Source organism: Scyliorhinus canicula, chromosome 5 (assembly GCF_902713615.1).
Source record: "Scyliorhinus canicula chromosome 5, sScyCan1.1, whole genome shotgun sequence".
In the NCBI taxonomy this organism is placed as follows: Eukaryota; Metazoa; Chordata; class Chondrichthyes; order Carcharhiniformes; family Scyliorhinidae; genus Scyliorhinus; species Scyliorhinus canicula.
The window spans coordinates 163,120,674-163,140,187 of record NC_052150.1 but is presented as its reverse complement, the minus strand read 5'-3'; the positions used below and the strand labels follow the sequence as shown (position 1 = coordinate 163,140,187).

General features: G+C 46.4%; 1 protein-coding gene across 2 annotated transcripts in view; it reads right to left on the bottom strand.

Moving 5' to 3' along the window:
* LOC119966384 (G patch domain-containing protein 8) overlaps positions 1-19,514 on the bottom strand; it is a 697,605-nt gene that overhangs the window by 11,464 nt on the left and 666,627 nt on the right. For both annotated transcript variants that reach the window (XM_038797945.1, XM_038797947.1), the window contains exon 3: positions 2,895-3,025. In XM_038797945.1, the coding sequence (XP_038653873.1) occupies positions 2,895-3,025 (131 nt within the window). The remainder of the gene's footprint in view (positions 1-2,894; positions 3,026-19,514) is intronic.

Genomic DNA, 19,514 nt, shown 5'->3' with positions numbered 1-19,514 from the left:
AGTTCCCTTGTTGTTCATTGGGGTTGGGGGGGTGGGGGGATGTGATACATGCGTTGATACGGTCTGGGAGGGTGTTACAGTTATTATGGGGTTATTTTGTTGCATTTCATTGTTTATTGTTATATTTTCTGTAAAAAATTCCAATAAAAATTATTGTTTTAAAAAACGTTCTAATTTCACACATAAATTCTGCATGTGTAACAACACAAAGCTCACCAGCGATACTACTCTTCATGAGGAAATTGAGAACACAATTTGACCTCTGAATACCACCAGATACTTCAGAAATTGTCAGATGCCAACAACAAGCACAAATTGCTAGGAGAGAGCAAAACTCAAAAACCCGTGGAAATGAGTATTAGCTAGGAGCGAGTGACAAATGGACACCAGCCATCATCCTTGCAAAGACGTGTCTGATATCTGGGGCTGGTTTAGCACAGGGCTAAATAGCTGACCAAGGCAGGCCAGCAGCGCTGGTTCAATTCCCATGCCAGCCTCCCCGAACAGGCGCCGGAATGTGGCGACTAGGGACTTTTCACAGTAACTTCATTTGAAGCCTACTTGTGATAATAAGTAATTTTCATTTCATTTCAGATCTCACAATATCCAGACAGATGATGGAAGAGCTTGGTGACGTCATGCTGAACAATTACTAGCTTTGTGAAGTGAATGTACGGAATCTTCACCAAATGTATTCACGTCGGAACGTATGGACAGTGATATGGCAGAACTGAAATCTACCACTGAGGAAATTCCCAAATTTGTTACTGCAGAATCTTCAGTACCAATAGAAAGAGATACCAAGATAGTTTCTCAAGAAGTACCACCAACAAGTTAACAAGAAGACACTTCTGTAATCTCGTTGGGCCAAATTCCTGAATGTCAAATATTACCTAAACGAGACAGACGTCCTTCAAAGACTCTATCTTATTAATTTAGAAATGTGGAGATAATGTGATAGTGTAATGTAGTAAATATTTAGCTGCGTTTGCTCTTTAAAATGTTCACTAGAAAAAGTCACTGGCACTAAAGAAGTAAAGAGGGAGAGTTGTTATGTATTCAAGTAACACTTCGGCTGGTGAAACATCACGTAATCTGTAGTGACATCAGTGGAGCGTTTTGTGGTCTTTTGGGGAGCCCATGATATTACCCTGTAGAAGCAACATTTCTTAATAAACCCTGTATTGTGTATTTTGTGCAGACTTAAAAGCTTGGCACCTTGAATTATTTTCTCTTTGCAGCAAACAACAAAAATATAACATCGAGCCTTTGCCTATTTCAGGCATCTCAAACTCTTGAATCCTTTGGTGAAACATGTATTGAGCACCATCTCTAAATTCGTGCACTATTTACTTGACTCTTTACCTTGGTTTTACAATTTTTAAAAAGTGCATTATTTAAATTTCATTCCAACAAAATTATGAGAATAATAATGTGCAATACTCTGAAAATGTACCATAATACTAGGACTAGTAGCAAGAACTAAACTCACCAATATAATGATCTGTGTTGTAACCCCATGCAATGCATTTTAAACAAATGCTTTAATTTTACAACATGCATTTGCTCTTTGGTCATTGCACAGAATAAAGGATGTCCTCAGAAAGGAACCAACGGCATCACCAGAAAGTGCTCTTAAGTGTATTTTCTGTTAGTCTGCAGCCATTGTCTGCTCCAGTGTGGGTCTTCTACAATTGCTAATTACATTAACTTCAGCATGGCAGTTATTTAAAAACTATAGTGGCCAGTTTCAAAAGAAAATTAATTTACGGGATGTGGGCGTCGTTGGTTAGGCCAGAATTTAGTGCCCATCCTGAGTTGCTCTTCAGACAGTCGTGGCAAGCTGCCTTCTTGAACTGCTGCAGTCCCTGAGGTGTAGCACCCACTGTGCTGATCGGGAGGGAGTTCCAGGATGTTGTCCCAGCGACAGTGAAGGAACGGCAATACATTCTCAAGTCAGGGAGGTGAGTGACTTGAAGGGAAACATCCAGGTGGTGGGGTTACAGGTATCTGATGCTCTTGTCCTTCTAGATGGTAGTGGTTGTGAGTTTGGAAGGTGTTGTCTAATGAACCTTGGCGAGTTACTGCAGTGCATCTTGTAGATGGTACACACGACTGCCACTGTTCGTCAGTGGTGGAGGGTTTGAATGTTTGTGGAAGGGGGAGCAACCAAGCGGGTTGTTTTATCCTGGATGGTGTTGAACTTCTTGAGTGTTGTTGGAGAAACACTCATCCAGGCAAGTGGAGAGTATTCCATTACACTCCTGACTTGTGCCTTGTAGATAGTGGCAGGCTTTGGGAGGTCAGAAGGTGAGTTATTCACTGTAGGATTCCTAGCCTTTGATGGGCAAGACCCATCTTTTCTTCTAGATCTTTCTGGCTGCTGCAAGTTTCCGTGGTATCAGGAAACATTCACTATTGGAAATGTCATGATGCTATTACCCCGTTGGAATGACATCTTGTCTTCACATATGTCTCTTCTCTCCATAACGATGCCATGCCCTTGCTGGTGAGACACATTTACTGGCTGTCGACCAAGCAGTGGCAACATTGACCTCATGACTCTGCGCAAGAGCATCAGCATAATGGCAGATTCTCACTGTGTGGCCAGTTTATAGGCAGGCCAGTGGTGTGTGAGAGTTGTAAATCTAAAAGTGGTATTAAGTTTACTTACTGTCCCAAGAACTGGGTTGTAACATAAAAGCATAATGATAAAAAAATATTGCAATATTATTTTTACTGCACAGTAACTAAAATTAATAAATGGTCTTTACTTATTTCATAGTACCATGGCTTTAAAATTTGACAAATATGTATCTCTACTAATTAAGAGTGTAAATTGAGTTTGACTATCGAAGCAAACATTTATATTTCAAACAGTGATGTCTACTAACCATTCTGACTGTTTCCGTAGCTCTGCGAGCTGATGGAGACGTTTAAGTGCCTTTTCCTGTTTCTTTTCATCTTTTCTTGATCTTGAAGCTACATTTCGAGCAAATTCTCTTTGTTTTAGTTCTTTCAGTCTCTGTTCAAAAATGCAGAATGTGCAATGATCAGTCGGTGTTGGTTACCCTAAATCCTGCACAATTAGCTTCCAAGTGGAATACACGTTTACTTCAGATTGAGCAAAATGTCCCGAGCAGTTTCAAACAGCAATGGCAACAAATAATTTGTTGCTGGTTTCCAACTGGATTTCACGTCTGCAAATGGAGGATGGGCTACCCCCCCCCCTCACCAACCACCCTCACTGCGAATGTTAAAAAGGGCATGATGACGTCAGGTATGCCAAATGATGTCATCAACACCAGTACCCAAAATTTCGGAACAAAGACGGCACGGGAATTGGCAGATGCAGGAATTCGGAAAGGAAGGGACCTTTGAACTTGTCGCCATGACCGACTTCCATTTCATGGCATTACCCCACTGCTGCTTGATGCCCAGTATATGATCATGATTGGGCCTGGAGCCCCCATTTACACCACTAACTGACCTCCTTCCCACTGGAGGGATGGTAATTGGACATCCAATTCCTGATTGAATGAGCTGAGATGGTTATCCCACCTTCCTCACCCTACCGAAAAACCATCACCCAGCCTCAACTGTGCCATCTTTCACTAATTAAAGAGTGAAATAAAAAGGATCCAATAGGAACATAGAACATACAGTGCAGAAGGAGGCCATTCGGCCTATCAAGTCTGCACCGACCCACTTAAGCCCTCACTTCCACCCTAGCCCCGTAACCCAATAACCCCCCCTAACCTTTTTGGACACGAAGGGCAATTTACAGATCATAGAATTTACAGTGCAGAAGGAGGCCATTCGGGCCATCGAGTCTGCACCAGCTCTTGGAAAGAGCACCCTACCCAAGCCCACACCTCCACCCTATCCCCATAACCCAGTAACCACACTCAACACTGAGGGCAATTTTGGACGCTAAGGGTAATTTAGCATGGCCAATCCACCTAGCCTGCACATCTTTGAACTGTGGGTGGAAACCGGAGCACCTGGAGGAATCCCACTTAGCATGGCCAATCCATCTAACCTGCATGTCTTTGGACTGTGGGAGGAAACCGGAGCACTCGGAGGAAACCCACGCATATATGGGGAGAACGTGCAGACTCCGCACAGACAGTGACCCAGCGGGGAATTGAATCTGGTACCCTGGCACTGTGAAGCCACAGTGCTAGCCACTTGTACTACCGTGCTGCCCAACGGAGCTTTGTTTTTTTCTTAAAAAGATAATTTAATCCAAATGTAAACTATAACAACTCCACCAAATCATCTAATCTCTTACCAGACCACAGCAGACAGAAAAACTGGAGCCGTACAGCTCTGCTTTTGTCCCAACTATATGTAGGAGACTTTGTTTCAATTGCTAAATCTCAAAAGATTTGGAGAGCAACTCGCTGCAAGGATTTCTTAATGTGGTACGTATTGCATTGCATTTCTTACTCTTATGTTGATCGTCTGCGATAATATTTTGGGGAAAAGCAGAAAAGAAAACAGAATTGCAGCCTGTCAAGGAAGAATTTAATGTTTTTCTGGCATTGCAGAAAGCAGGCAGTGGAGAGCAAATGCCATTTCCAGTCCACATGACAATTAGCAAAACAAAGGAAGCAGCAATAAAAACAGAAGACCAAACTGCTCATAGCATGTTTACACTAATGATACAGGCATCAAAGAAATAGGAGACAGGAAGAAGTACATCTATATACACTAGTATAGGGGGAACTCCTTCAGATGATCAGTGTTTCAAAAATTAGAAGTGCCTTTGTGCAGTGTGTTTTTCAATGTCACACCATAAAAACAAAACAAAGCCCAAATACGAGGTAGTGAGAGAACAAATGAACACACAGGAAAAATTATATTTCTATGCTGAGGGTTTTAAAATCAATACATGTACACAACAGCAAGGGCAATTTTTCTGACTTTCTTAATGAGTAATTGAATAATTGACTGTGATGTATTTCAAGGCTTGTGAAAGGTATTGTTTCCCATTTAACTCATCCAAACAATGTGATATTTTCAAAAGTCTTCGCAACACCAAACATCTGGGCGGGACTCTCCATTTCTGAGAAGTGTTGACGCCGATGCAGAATTCGTGGACTTTCACAACAGCAAAACTGGCGCTGAACCTGGATCGATTCAGCAACTGTGGAGGGGCTGGCATCGGCGCCACGTGGAACATAATTGATTCCAAGAAAAATGGTGCGGGATTCTCCGGGACACTTGGGAGGCTTACAAGCTGCAGCCACAATTACACATTGCAATCCCCACAACCCTCATCCCAGCCAACAATGTGGCACTGGTTGTGTAGGAGCGCACCCATACAGCTGATGGGTCAGCTGGGGCCAGACGGCACCTAAGGGGTGGCCTGGGGGAACACCTATATGACTCATGGTCCTAAGTTCAGAGTGGACAGTCAGGGGCGTGTGCAGCTGCATGGCTGCCTTTCCAGCTGCAGAAATGGTGTTTCGTGTCCGTCCACCGCGACCCCACAACCCACCTCCTGGCTATATCCCACAATTCCTCCCAGCCCCGGCAGTAGCCCGTGGCCAACGGCACATCTGTCAGCAAACTCAATGTTGGACACTTTCCATCCCCCCCCCCCCCCACACTATCCCTCAGCATCCACGACGCCGGTTCCATGATTTTTAAAAGCACAAGTAAATCGCGCCGTCGGGAACTCAGCTCATCGGAGGCGGAGAATCGTGGAGGCCCCAGAGAATACTGTGTCAAGCCCGCTAATGATATGCAAACGGTGTTTACTGTACGTGCATTCCGGACCGCATTGATACCTCTGTTGAGGTGACGAAGTTTAATGATTTGGAGCCAAATTGGCGGCCGCTGAGATTTTAGCGTTGAAACCTCTTCTCCGCCTAGTCGTGTTTCACGATTTTGGCGTCAGCCAACGGAGAATCCCGACCCCTTTCCTCGAGGTTCAGGAAATAGGAATAATTAGTTGTCGATAATGTTTTTAAAAATAAGAAATACTATGAGTCAGTGACATGACACCAGACCAAATAATTGTTTCTGTTCCATGAAGATGTTGCTCTCAAGGTGGTTTGATTTCAAAATATCAGCCTTGTCAGCTTCCATGAGAATTTAAAATTGGTGGAAATATTCACCATTTGAATATTTAAGACAATTCAATGTAGTGCAAAATTGTACTATGTGACTTAAAGTAAAATTGTTGCTGTTCTATTGAACTGATTCGCTAAAGCATATTTCTCCCTGCTAAGTTCCAGTTCTGAAGAAGTCATATTGGAGTTGAAAGGTTAACTCTGATCCTCTCTCCACTCCAACTATTTACAATCTATATCAACGACTTGGATACAGGGATAGAAGGTTATATAGTCAAATTTGCAGACAACACAAAAATAGGTGGGACATTAAGTTGCAATGAGGAAATAAGAACCTTACAAATGGATATAGATAGGTTAAGAGAGTGGGCCACAATTTGACAGATGGAGTTTAACATGGACAAGTGTGAGGTTATCCATTTTGGTTGGAAAAATGGGAAGGCAACTTATTATCTAAATGGGGAGAGACTTCGGGGTGCACCTTTACAGAAAGATCTGGGGATCCTTGTTCATGAGTCACATAAAACTAGCATGCAGGTACAGCAGCTAATAAAGAAAGTGAGAGGAACGTTGGCATTTATAGCCAAAGGAATAGTATATAAAGCTAAGGAAGCGTTGTAACTATACATGAGACCACACCTGGAATACTGTACTCAGTTTTGGTCCCCTTATTTGAGGAAAGATGCAGCGGCATTGGAGGCAGTTCAGAGGTGGTTCACTAGATTGATTCCAGAGATTAGGGGTTTGTCGTATGAAGAGAGATTGAACAGTTTAGGCCTATAATCTCTAGAGTTTAGAAGAATGAGAGGAGATCAAATTGAGGTATACAAAATGGTAAAAGGTCTGAATAAAGTAGATGTGGAGCAAATGCTTCCTCTAGTGAGACATTCTAGAATGAGAGGTCATCGTCATTGGATAAGAGGTAGCAAATTTAAAACAGAGTTCAGGAAAATCTACTTCTCACAAAGGGTTATGAATCTGGAATTCGCTACCCCAGAGTGCAGTGGATGCAGGGACAGTGAGAAAATTTAAGGAGGAGTTAGACTGATTTTTAATTGGTAATAGGTTGAAGGTATATGGAGAATGGACAGGACAGTGGAGTTAGGCCAGAATGAGATCAGCCATCATTGAAGGGCAGAGCAGACTCAATGAGCCAAATGGCCTAATTCTGCTCCTATATCTTATGAACTATTATCATCCAAAACTGATATGAGTGAGGTCAACTACAGTACAGGATATCTAATGCTCAGAGCATGCTTGTTGGTGGTCGATATCACTATGGGAGGAATTCTCCCAAGTCTCTGCTGTTGGCTTCAAAGGTGGGCTGGGGTAGGGAGAGCAGGAGGCCCAAAAATCAGTTTTACGCCAGCGTGAATTTGCCATGGCATCTTCTGCTGGTGTCCGCCATGGCAAATTGGGAAATCCGCTGGAGGCCGGTGGAAATCACAGCATTCTTTGAGATGCTAGTGGGAAAACATGCCAGTGCAAAACATGCTTGGAACAAAGTGGAGTGCAGATATCAGGACTCAACTGAACAATGCCTAGTGCTCCCTTTGCGGTTCATGATGGAGGCTGCTGGATCGACAGGTAGATTGTCCAGATTTGATATCCAGGAGTGTGGTAGTCACCACTGATGTATATACTGTATATATATGGGTTTTACGGTAAGGCCCCTGTACTACAGGTACGGGGGTAGATCCCTGCCTACTGGCTCCGCCCAGTAGGCGGAGTATAAATATGTGTGCACCCCGTACAGCAGTCATTTCGTTAGCTGCTGTAGGAGGCCACACATCTCTGTGTAATAAAGCCTCGATTACATAATGTGGTGAATTATAAACCTAGTAATTTACACTGTGTTCTATTATATGTATTGTGTCTTTGTGGGCTCTGTATACGAGCCGTTGCGCAGCTCTGCCCATAGGGGGAGATGAGGAGTTTGTACTGGGCTCCATCCTTGGCTCCACCCATGGCTCCGCCCATGGCTTCTCCCACTAACCAGAAGTATAAAGCTCTGAAGTCGTGAGCCTGCTGCCAGTTCATCTCGTCGCAGGCAGGCTCTGTTGTAAGATTATTAAAACCACGGGGCAGCACGGTAGCATGGTGGTTAGCATAAATGCTTCCCAGCTCCAGGGTCCCAGGTTCGATTCCCGGCTGGGTCACTGTCTGTGCGGAGTCTACACTTCCTCCCCGTGTGTGCGTGGGTTTCCTCCGGGTGCTCCGGTTTCCTCCCACAGTCCCAAAGATGTGTGGGTTAGGTGGATTGGCCATGCTAAATTGCCCGTAGTGTCCTAAAAAGTAAGGTTAAGAGGGGGGGGGGTTGTTGGATTACGGGTATAGGGTGGATACGTGGGTTTGAGTAGGGTGATCATTGCTCGGCACAACATCGAGGGCCGAAGGGCCTGTTCTGTGCTGTACTGTTCTATTCTATTCTATTCACTGTTCACTTCCAATCACGTGTCTTGTGAATTGATGGTCACATCAATTTAATAATCTTAGGAAACTTGAAGAAAAGTACTATAGAATCAGCCTTCAAACCTGACCAACTATAACTCGACCCGCAGGATGCAGAGGCGAAATAAATCTTTCTACACTGGCTCAGATGTTTCAAAGCCTACCTGGCTGAATCAAGCACTTCAGAAAATACAGAGGAGCAGAAACTCAGCCTACTGCACGCAAGGGTGAGCCACCGTAGCTCTACTCAACTTAACACTACTACCTCGTATACGGAGACCCTGGCCATGCTCGATCGAATGTTCGTGAGGTCCATCAACGAAGTCTACGCGCCCCGTGGAATCACTGGACGAATTCCTGCGCGATTTAAATCTTTAGCTTTAGCTAATCTGCGATTGCCCGATCTGCGCAGAGTGCAAACCGCACTTCTATAGACCAGACAGGGCCCACCTGGTAAAGGCATCCCGGCCCTTTGAACGCCTGAGCATCGATTTCAAAGGGCCACTCCCGTCGACCAATCGGAATGTGTACTTCCTGAACGTCAGCGACGAGTTCTCCCATTTCCCCTTTGCTATCCGTGCCACGGTATGACCTCCCACACAGTCATCAGAGCTCTGCACAGTATCTTCACTCTGTTCGGGTTCCCCAGCTACGTACACAGCGATAGGGGTTTGTCCTTTATGAGCGACGAGCTGCGTCAGTACCTGCTCGACAAGGGCATCGCCTCGAGCAGGACTACCAGCTACAACACCAGGGGGAACGGGCAGATGGAGAGGGAGAACGCAACGGTCTGGAAGACTGTCCTACTGACCCTCCGGTCCAGGAATCTCCCGACCTCCCACTGGCAGGAGGTCCTCCCCGACGCGCTCCATGCTATTAGGTCCCTCCTATGCACAGCCACCAACCAGACCCCGCACGAACGGCTATTTGTTTTTTCTAGGGACACTATGACGGGGGTTTCGCTCCCAGCATGGTTGAAGACACCAGGCCCGGTTCTCCTCCGGAAGCACATCCGGGCACACAAAACTGATCCACTCGTAGAAAGAGTGCTCCTACTCCACTCAAACCCCCAATACACTTTCATCGAATACCCTAACGGCCGTCAGGACAATGTTTCCCTCCGGAACCTGGCGCCTGCAGGATCCAACTCCACCATCACTACCGCCGAGGTACCCCTCACACTACACCCCACCCAACCCTCCGCGCCCTGCGCCCCCGCACCTACAGGCTTACTGCCCGTGCTCCGCACCCCCGCACCTATAGGTTTCCAGCGTTCCCCGTCGCCAGTCGAACCAGTCGGGTACGAAGCTCGGACCGAATCACCCCCGAGTCCACTATCATACACTTGCCTACCGCCCCCACCCAGCCACCCGAAGAGGCTGCAACCCCGGTGCTCCGCCGATCCCAAAGGACGACTCGGCCGCCGGACCGGCTCAATTTGTAGACCCATAACCCCCCCTCCCCCCGACTTGATATTTTACAGGGGGTGAATGTCGTGAATTATAAACCTAGTAATTCACACTGTGTTCTATTATATGTATTGTGTCCTTGTGGGCTCTGTATACGAGCCGTTGCGCAGCTCTGCCCATAGGGGGAGATGAGAAGTTTGTACTGGGCTACAAACACAGTGGCTCCGCCCATGGCTCCTCCCACTAACCGGAAGTATAAAGCTCTGAAGTCGTGAGCCTGCTGCCAGTTCATCTCATCGCAGGCGGGCTCTGTTGTAAGATTATTAAAACCACTGTTCACTTCCAATCACGTGTCTTGTGAATTGATGGTCACATCACATTCTACTCTCATCTCGTCGGAATTGATAGTGCATCAAGGAGGAGGTCCATCTTCCAGTCTCAGAGTGTTCCTGAATATGGGTGGCATTCTGCCCTACCCGGCGTGACGGAGTGTCCCGTAGTAGGGGAGTGGTGCCAACCACTCAGGGGTCGCGCCTCCCCAAAGGTGGGGAATTCTCCCCACCTGTGGGGGCCAGCCCCGCGCCGGAGCGGTTGCCACCAGAAGACCGGCGCAAAAAACCGGCGCCCCCGGCAGACGGGCTGGCTGAAAGGCTTTCGCCGGTCCGCGCATGCGCCGGCAGTGACGTCAGCGGCAGCTGGCCGCTGACGTCACTGCCGGTGCTTGCGTGATGTGGGGTTCTCTTCCGTCTCCGCCATGGCGGAGGCCGTGGCGGACGCGGAAGAAAATAGTGCAGCCAGGGCACTGGCCCAGAGTCTGAGCGGGAGGCCCCGATCACGGGCCAGGCCACCGTGGGGGCACCCCCCGGGGTTCGATCGCCCCCCGTCCCCCGCGGACCCCGGGGGCCTGCTCGCGCCACTGAGCCCGCCGTTCCAGAGGTGGTTTAAACCTCGGCGGCAGGAGAGGCCTCCCAGCGGCGGGACTTCGGTCCATACGGGCCGGAGAATTACCGCAGGGGCCTCTCCGATTGGAGTGGCGAGATTCCTGCCGCCGCCACTTTCTGGGTGGCGGAGAATCTCTGCCACGGCGGGGGCGGGATTTTATGCGCCCCCAGGCGATTCTCCGACCCTGCTGAGTTTCGGAGAATTTCGCCCGTGATGTCTGCTTTTCCGGAAGGTTCATTTTCATTCTCAGCAGATCTACCTTCATCTTGTGGAGGACCATCCTCTTTCTTCAATAATGGGTCAGTGATGTTGGTCACATTTTCAATATGGTGCCTGGATATGACAGGCCATCAGGTCTGCCTCGCCAGAGAATGTGGTGCAAAACGCCCGGTTGCATAATGAATGAAGTCGGGGCTGGGAGATTTGGAATGTTTTCCCGCTGGTCTTTGCAGTGGGTAACACACCACATTCCCGCCCTGCAACACGGAAGTCCCAGGGTGGGAGAATTCTGCCCTATCTTTCTAATCCGCATACAATTTAAATAGTTTACCAAAGCACATTGGCAAAGTAAGTTTTCTGGATATTCAAGTGCATAGTTGAATTATCACATTGCTCAAGCCAAAAGTAATTATATAAATGGCCAATCACCTGAATAAACTAAGTGATAAATTAAAATGTAAGATAGCGATGTTTGAAAGCTTTTTGGCATAGTTTTGCAGAATCCCAGTGTGGTGAGATAACCACTGTAGTTATGTGTACTGCAGTAGGGGGATGTATGCCTGTACCTGTAATACAGGTTCCTCCGGTCAGCCCCTGCCGGCTAGCTCCGCCCACAGGGAGCTTATGTATAAATGTATGAGAGCTGCTCAGACCCTTAGTCTACTGTTGCAGATGGAGGGACAATATCGTACAGCAATAAAGCCTCTATTGTACTAGTCTCTCGGCTTTGAGTATAATTGTTAGCGCCACACCCAGAATTGATACAGCCTGCAGGCCATTCAGTACACCTTGTCTACACTGACTCTCCATAGGGGTAATTTAGCTCATGCCACTCCCTGCCTTCCCCATTTAGTCCTGAACATTCCTCCTTTTTAGTTAACAATCTAATTCCCTCTTGGTGCCTCGATTGAAGTTGCCTCAACCTCACTCTCAGGCAGTGCGTTCCAGATCCTAACTACTAGACCACAAAGCTTTCCCTCATGTCGCAGTCGCCATTATTTAATTTTCCAATTACCTAAATCTATGCCCACTTGTTCTCAATCCTTCCACCAATGGAAACAATTTTCCTCGATGTACTATGTCTAGACCCCCTTTTTAATACTCCTCTCAACCTACTCTTCTCCAAGAAGAACAGCTCCAACTTTTCTAATCTATTGAGGTTCATCATCCCTGGGGCCATTCTCATGAATCTTTTCTGCACCTCCTCTCTCATGCATTCATATATTTCCTAAAATATAGCACCCAGACAAGGTACAATACACGAGCAGAGGCTAAAGCAGTGTTCTCCACAAGTTTGACATAACTTCATTGCCTTTCTACACTAAGTGGCTATTAATAAAGTTTAGGATGCTGTATACGTTATTAACTGCTCTCTCAACCTATCCTTCCATCTTCAATGATTCACGCACAAATATACCCAGGTCAGTCTGCCATCCGCACAACCTTTGGAATTGTTGCAACACCATGGCTATTGCCCGGTCAATTCCAGCCCCAGTTGGCCCTAAATTGCAACACATGTGATATTAGCTTTTGTTTAAAATACCCGAGGTCCTTAGTTATGCCCTATAAACTATAGTCACCAGGTTTGCAACTTTACAACATTCCACCAACTTGTCTATGTACTTTTCAAATTCTCCACCATCATAGAAACTACAGTGCAGGAGACCATTCAGTCCATTGAGTCTGCACTGGCCCTTGCAAAGAGCACCCTACCTAAGGCCATGCCTCACCCCATCCCTGTAACCTAGTAACCCCACCTAAGCCTTTTTGAATACAAAGGGCAATTTGTCATGGCCAAACCACCTAACCTGCCCATCTTTGGACTGTTGGAGGAAACGGAGCACCCGGAGGAAACCCACGCAGACACAGGGAGAACGTGCAGACCCCGCACAGACAGTGAACCAAGCTGGGAATCGAACCTGGGACCCTGGAGCTGTGAAGCAACTGTGCTAACCATTGTGCTACCGAATCGCCCAATTCTCTAGCATCTGTTTTAGCTCGCTATGTCAATCTGTTGTCTCTTTTCTGCGATGTATTTTGTAGAGTGGAAATTTTCCCAAAGGGACTTATCTATGTAACACTCTCTAGGTAGTGAATACCCAGTTCCATTTAAAATTTCAGTCAGGATCCTGGATACAGGAAATGTCATATCTGCCTTCACGAGGGCAAGTGCATCTGCAGCCAATGTACTTTCTATCACGTTTATCTTTTTAGTTTCCCATGCCAAAGGGCAACGTTTACTTTCCTCCTGCAGGAGAAAAAATATAAATCCTCCTGCACCCAAAACGTCATCATAGAGATTAACATAAGGGGCAGGATGCTCCGCCGGTGCGATACTCAGTTCTGCCTGTGGCTTTCCCGGCAGCGTGGTTTGCCCACAATGGGAAATCCCATTGGCAGGGGTTGGAATGGAGAATCCTGCTGCCAGTGATGGTGCGCCACCGAGGAACACGCAGCTGGCGGACTGGAGCATCCAGCCCAAGATCTGTCATCGTAAACAGTTTCCGTTGCCTAATCTCACCTAAAGATGGGAATTTCAAAACTCAATTGTTCAAATGGTAATTTCATTCTTCCATTTGTCATAGATTGATGCGCAGAAAACAATGGTGGGCAGTCATATCCTGACGCTCTACCCTTGGATTCAGTCATTTATTTTCTAAGTTACTCTAAATCACTCTTCAGGTTTAGAATTCAGAATAGTCTTCGTCCGAAGAAATCTTACTTCACAAGCCTTTTTTTAAACAGGCAGTAATCATTCTCTGCTACCATTATTAAGCTCTGATGGCAAGTACATAAAAGAACTAGGTAGCAAGTCTTGGATTCTTCGACGACAAGTTTATTGTGTTCATTAATAATTTCTCCAAGAACATCACAGTGCCACCTGCATCCCCTTTATATTCGGTGTGGTCTATTAAACAGCGTGTTCAGTCTATTTAACACTAAGCGTAATCTATTAAACAATTAAAACCCTAATTCCAATTTACGTACCAGGGAACAATAACTCTTTCCTAACATCTGTCCTATCAGAGTGATGGTGTAAACCATGCCCACTCACTTTTTTTGGGAAAGAGGCTCAAGATTCGGTGAGAAAACGGATCTGTGGCTCCTCAAATATCACCAGCCTTAATGATGGAGGAGCCCAGCACATCAGTGTAAAAGATAAGACTGAAGCATTCATAACAACCTTCAACTAGAAGTGCCGAGTGGATGACCCATCTCGGTCTTCTCCGGTGGTCCCCAGCATCACAGATGTCAGTCTTCAGCCAATACTATTCACTCCACGTGATATCAATAAATGGCTAAAGTCACTGGATACTGTAAAGACTCTGGGCCCAGACAATAGTCAGACCATAGTAGTGAAGACTTATGCTCCGGAACTTGCTGCATCCCTAGCCAAGCAGTTCCAGTACAGCTACAACGCAGGTATCTACCCGGCAATGTGGAAAGTTGTCCAGGTGTGTCCTGCACACAAGAACAAGGCAAATCCAACCCAGGCAATTACTGCCCTATCAGTCTACTCTCCATCATAAGCAAAGTGATGGTAGGAGTCATCAAAGAAGCCATCAAGTGGCACTTACTCAGCAGTAAACTGCTCACGGATGCTCAGTTTGGGTTCAGCCAGGGTCACTCAGCTCCTGACCTCATTACAGCCTTGGTTCAAAAATGGACAAAAGTGCTGAATGTCAGAGGTGAGGTGAGATTGACTGCCCTTGACATCAAGGCAGGATTTGACCAAGTATGGAATCAACGAGCCCTAGCTAAACTGGAGTCAATGGGAAACAGGGGGGAAACCTCCCCGTTGGTTGGAGTCATACCTGACAGAAAGGAAGTTGGTTGTGGTGGTTGGAGGTCAATCATCTCAGCTCCAGGACATCACTGCAGGAATTCCTCAGGGTTGTGTCCGATGCCCAACCATCTTCAGCTGCTTCATCAATGACCTCCCTCCCATCGTAAAGTCATAAGTGGGGGTGTTTGCAGATGTCTCCACAATGTTCAAGACCATTCGTGAATCCTCAAATAATGATGCAGTCCATGTCCAAATGCAGCAAGACCTGGACAATATCCCGACTTTACTTTCAAATGGAAAGTAACATTCACTACACACAGGTGCCAGGCAATGACCATTTCCTAAAAGAGAGGATCTAACCATCCCCTCTTGACTTTCAATGGCTGTACCAGCACTGAACCCCCCCATAATCAACATCCTGAGGGTTATGATTGATCAGAAACTGGACTGGACTAGCCATATTAATACTGTGCTACCAGAGCCTACGGCGAGTAACTCACCTCCTGACCCCCTCAAAACCTGTCCACCTTCTACAAGGCACAAGTCAGGAGTGTAATGGATTATTCTCCATTTGCCTGGATGAGTGCAGCTCCAACAACACTCAAGAAGCTCTACACCATCCAGGACAAAGCAGCCGCTTGATTGCTCCTCCTTCCACAAACATTCAAACCCTCCACCACCAACGAACAGTGGCAGCCGTGTGTACCATCTACACGATGCACTTCAGTAACTCACCAAGGTTCCTTAGACAGCAACTTCCAAACTCATAACCACTACCATCTAGAAGGAGAAGAGCAGCAGATACCTGGGAACCCCACCACCTGGAGGTTCCCCTCCAAGCCACTCACCACCGTGACTTGGAAATATATTGCCATTCCTTCACTGTCGCTGGTTCAAAGTCCTGGAACTCTTTCCCTGACAGCACTGTGGATGTGCCTACACCTCAGGGACTGCAGCGGTTCAAGAAGTCAACTCACCACCACCTTCTGAAGAGCAACTAAGGATGGGCAATAAATGTTGGCCTTAACCAACGATGCCCACATCCTGTTAATTATTTTTTTTTAAATGTGTGCTCGGCCTCCATATCGGAATATAGAACCTCAAGAAGTCTGGCATTGAGTGCGCTGCATTTATTGAAATTCAGAACTTTCACAATTCCTTTCAATGCCTCTTCAAGATCGGATGGAATTCCTTTTAGTTCCCATGCCTCATGGTAAATAAAACAATTATTCCAAACAATATCCTGACCAGCTGCCTCCTTAATCCTTATTTTAACTCCTCTGTTTTTCCCAGTCATGTTGGCTGCCCCTTCCTTTGTGCCTCCTCTGTAATTAATCCAGTTGATCCCGCACGTTCCATCCACATAACTATTCAATGCTTCAAACATCTCAGCGCCAGTCTGATGGTTGGTAATGTCAGGCAGCACAGTAAATCCTCAACAAATTCATTGTGCCAAACCTACCAATGTAAGTCAGCAAGGTTGCACAATCTGAAAAGTCTGTACATTTATCCAGTTGTATTGAGAACTTCTATGCTGACTTTAAACAAGAAATACGCTGGGCTTCTAAAATAAATCACAAATTTGGCCACCCACTGTGTTTTCACTAAGTGGGATGAAATTCAGTTTTTCAGCGATCGCTCATCCATTACCTACATCCTTTGAAAAATTTCAAGAGGGTTGCCCTCAAACGCACTATGCTTAGTGTCGTGGAAATAATAATAGTCAGAGGTTTCGAGCTTCGTTTCAGATAATTTATTTGGACACAATTGTGGAGGGGTTGTAACGGTCAGAGACAACTCCAAACACCTTACCTTACAAGTTTAAGAGCAAAAATTTAAGACATGAAATTAACAGCATCGAGGACAAAAACAGCTTCTGCTAGCCATGTTTACATTAAACAAGGCTTGAGAATGTTAGCTCGCATGCTTTTCTGCCTCTTGCTAAAACAATTCTAAAGCAACTTGGCAGCAAGAAAAAGGCTGCAGCTGCAGTATTTATTTACATTATTCGACCTTCCAAGTTTTGTGCAGAAGCAGTTATAAAATATAGCCAAGCAATCCCATCATGCTTTTAGCAAGTGCCTTTTCTTTAATAGCAACTAGAAGCGGCAACTAATCCACACACTAAATTCCCTTCTACACTTAGCCTTTAAATGCCTTTGACGTTTTGAGGGCTTTAAACTTTCATTTGCCAATACTCAGTGCGGGGGACCGGAGAATTGGCACCAATCGCGCGCGCGTGGTTGGTTTGGCGCCGGTCGGGGGGCTATTGAAAGAGGCCCCCGCGGTGATTCTCCGCCGACAACTTTCCAAGTTCCCACCGGTGTGATTCACTCATGGTTCCACCCGGCGGGAGCTCAGAGTAGCGGTTGCGGACTCAGATTGCGGCCGCCTTGGTGGGGGGGATCTGTCACCAGCGGGGGCCTTCAGGACGCCAGGCTTGCGATCAGGGGCCACCGATCGGTGGGTGCACGCGATCTGGGGGGGCTATATTGTCGGGGCTGGCCCGCTGTGTGGGTCTGCCATGTTACGCGGGGTCACCGCCACAGGTGGCTGCTGCGCGCATGTGCGGACCCACGACCGGAGGTTCAGGGCCCCGTTTTCGGCAGCTGGAGTTGCGAGGACTACTCTGGGGCCCTGCTATCCCCCTTCAAAATGGCGAATCATTCTGGACTTTCTCCAGGAAAGTACAGAGTGATTTGTGCTCATTTTCTCGCGGGCGCAGGGACATAGCCCCATTATCAGAGAATTCCGCCCATGGTTTGCATTCTGATTTACATTAGCACAATTAACAATGCCATACCTCAAGAAATCATCCTGATACTGCTTTGTTCCCCATTTCAATTTCTTCTTCAGGGGTTATTCACCAGAGGCCCTGGAACTCTCTATAGAGCGCTGCTTTGTCTTGCCCTGGACTCTCCTGTGCAGTTCTCTCCAGCAGACTCAGTTGTGAGATCCTGGCCTGATTGTGTCTTTGGTCCTCCCTTCCTTATTACAAAACGATCCATCTGCAGTTCTTCACAGTCCTATTGCTTGCTTGCTGGCAGCTACAAAATGGAGGAATCTCTCCTCCATGATTTATGTTTAAAGCACGGATGTCTACGTGCATGACCTACTCTCTGCTACCGCTTCTGGCGGGAAGACTCCATCATTCATGCTTAAAAGCTGATCATGGCCGATATTCTTAACAGCCAGTCGTGTCCAATTGGTGCTTCTCCCACGGTTAGGAACACCACGGCAGATCGCTCCACGACCGATCACTCCGCGATCCTCCCATGACCCTCCCGCAGGTCGTGACCCGCAGCTTGAAAATCTCTGCATAAACAGACTAAGGGATTCCATAAAAAATAGATCAGATCAAAGCTCTGCCTGCCGGCACATCCAGTTATGAATGATGGTGGGCAAATACACAACTAACAACAGAAAGAGGGACATGAACATTCCCATCCTCACTAATTCCATGTGAGTGCAAAAGACAAGGCCAAAACACTTGCCATCTTCGAGATGGATGATCTATCTCAGCTTCCTTCTGAGGTCCTCACTTTCACAAATGTTAGTTTTTAGCCATTTTGATTTACCTCACATAATATCATGAGCAGCTGAGCACACTAGATACAGCAAAGGCCATGGGTTTTGACAACAAGTGATGCTGACGACATCTGCTCTAGACCCAGCCATGCCTCTAGAAGTTCTTCCAGCATGGCTACAACACTGGCATCTACTCAACTGTGTGGAAAATTGCCCAGATATGTGCTGCTGGCAAAATGGAGGAAAAATTAAATCTGGTCAGTAATTCAACATCAGTACATTCCGAATCATTTGCAATGTGATAGCAGGGACTGCATGGCGACAGCACTCATCAACACCTGCTCACTGGTGCTCAACTTGAGATTCTGTATGTCCACTTAGCTCTAGTCCTTGTTACACTCCTGGTGCAAACAATGAACAATGAGGTGAGGGGAGAGTGACTGATCTTGACATTAAGTCAGCATTTAGACATTAGATGTGGCATCAAGGACACTGCAATATGGAAATTAATGGGAATCAGAGGGGAAAGTCTCCACTGGTTAGAAGATGATTGTGGTCATTGGAAGTCAATCATCTCAGCTCTAGAATATAGCTGCAGGAGCTCCTCAGAGCCGTGTCCCTGGTCCAATTCAGCTGCTTCTTCGATTACCTTTCCTCAGCATAAAATCAGAAGTAGGGATGTTCACTGGCAATAATATCTAATCAGTTCTCAGAGAATGAAGCAGTCTGCATCCATAAGCAAAACCTGAACGTCATCTCGGCCCGACTTGATAAGTTTCAAGTAATATATGCAACACACAAGTGCTAGATGTTTTCAATATCTGACAAGAGAGATTCTAACCACTTCCTCTTGATATTCAGTGGCATCACTATCCCCAAATGCTCCACTATAAATATCCTGGGGGCTACCACTGACCAAAACACCTACATGGGCCAGCCAACAAAATACTTATAGTTACAAGGGTAAATTAGAAGCTGCATTTTCTGTGGCAAGTAACTCAATTTCAGACTCCCTGAACCTTGCCTACCATCAACAAGGCACAAGTGAGACACGTGACGCATTGCCAGGATGGGTGTTTCTCCAACAACACATAG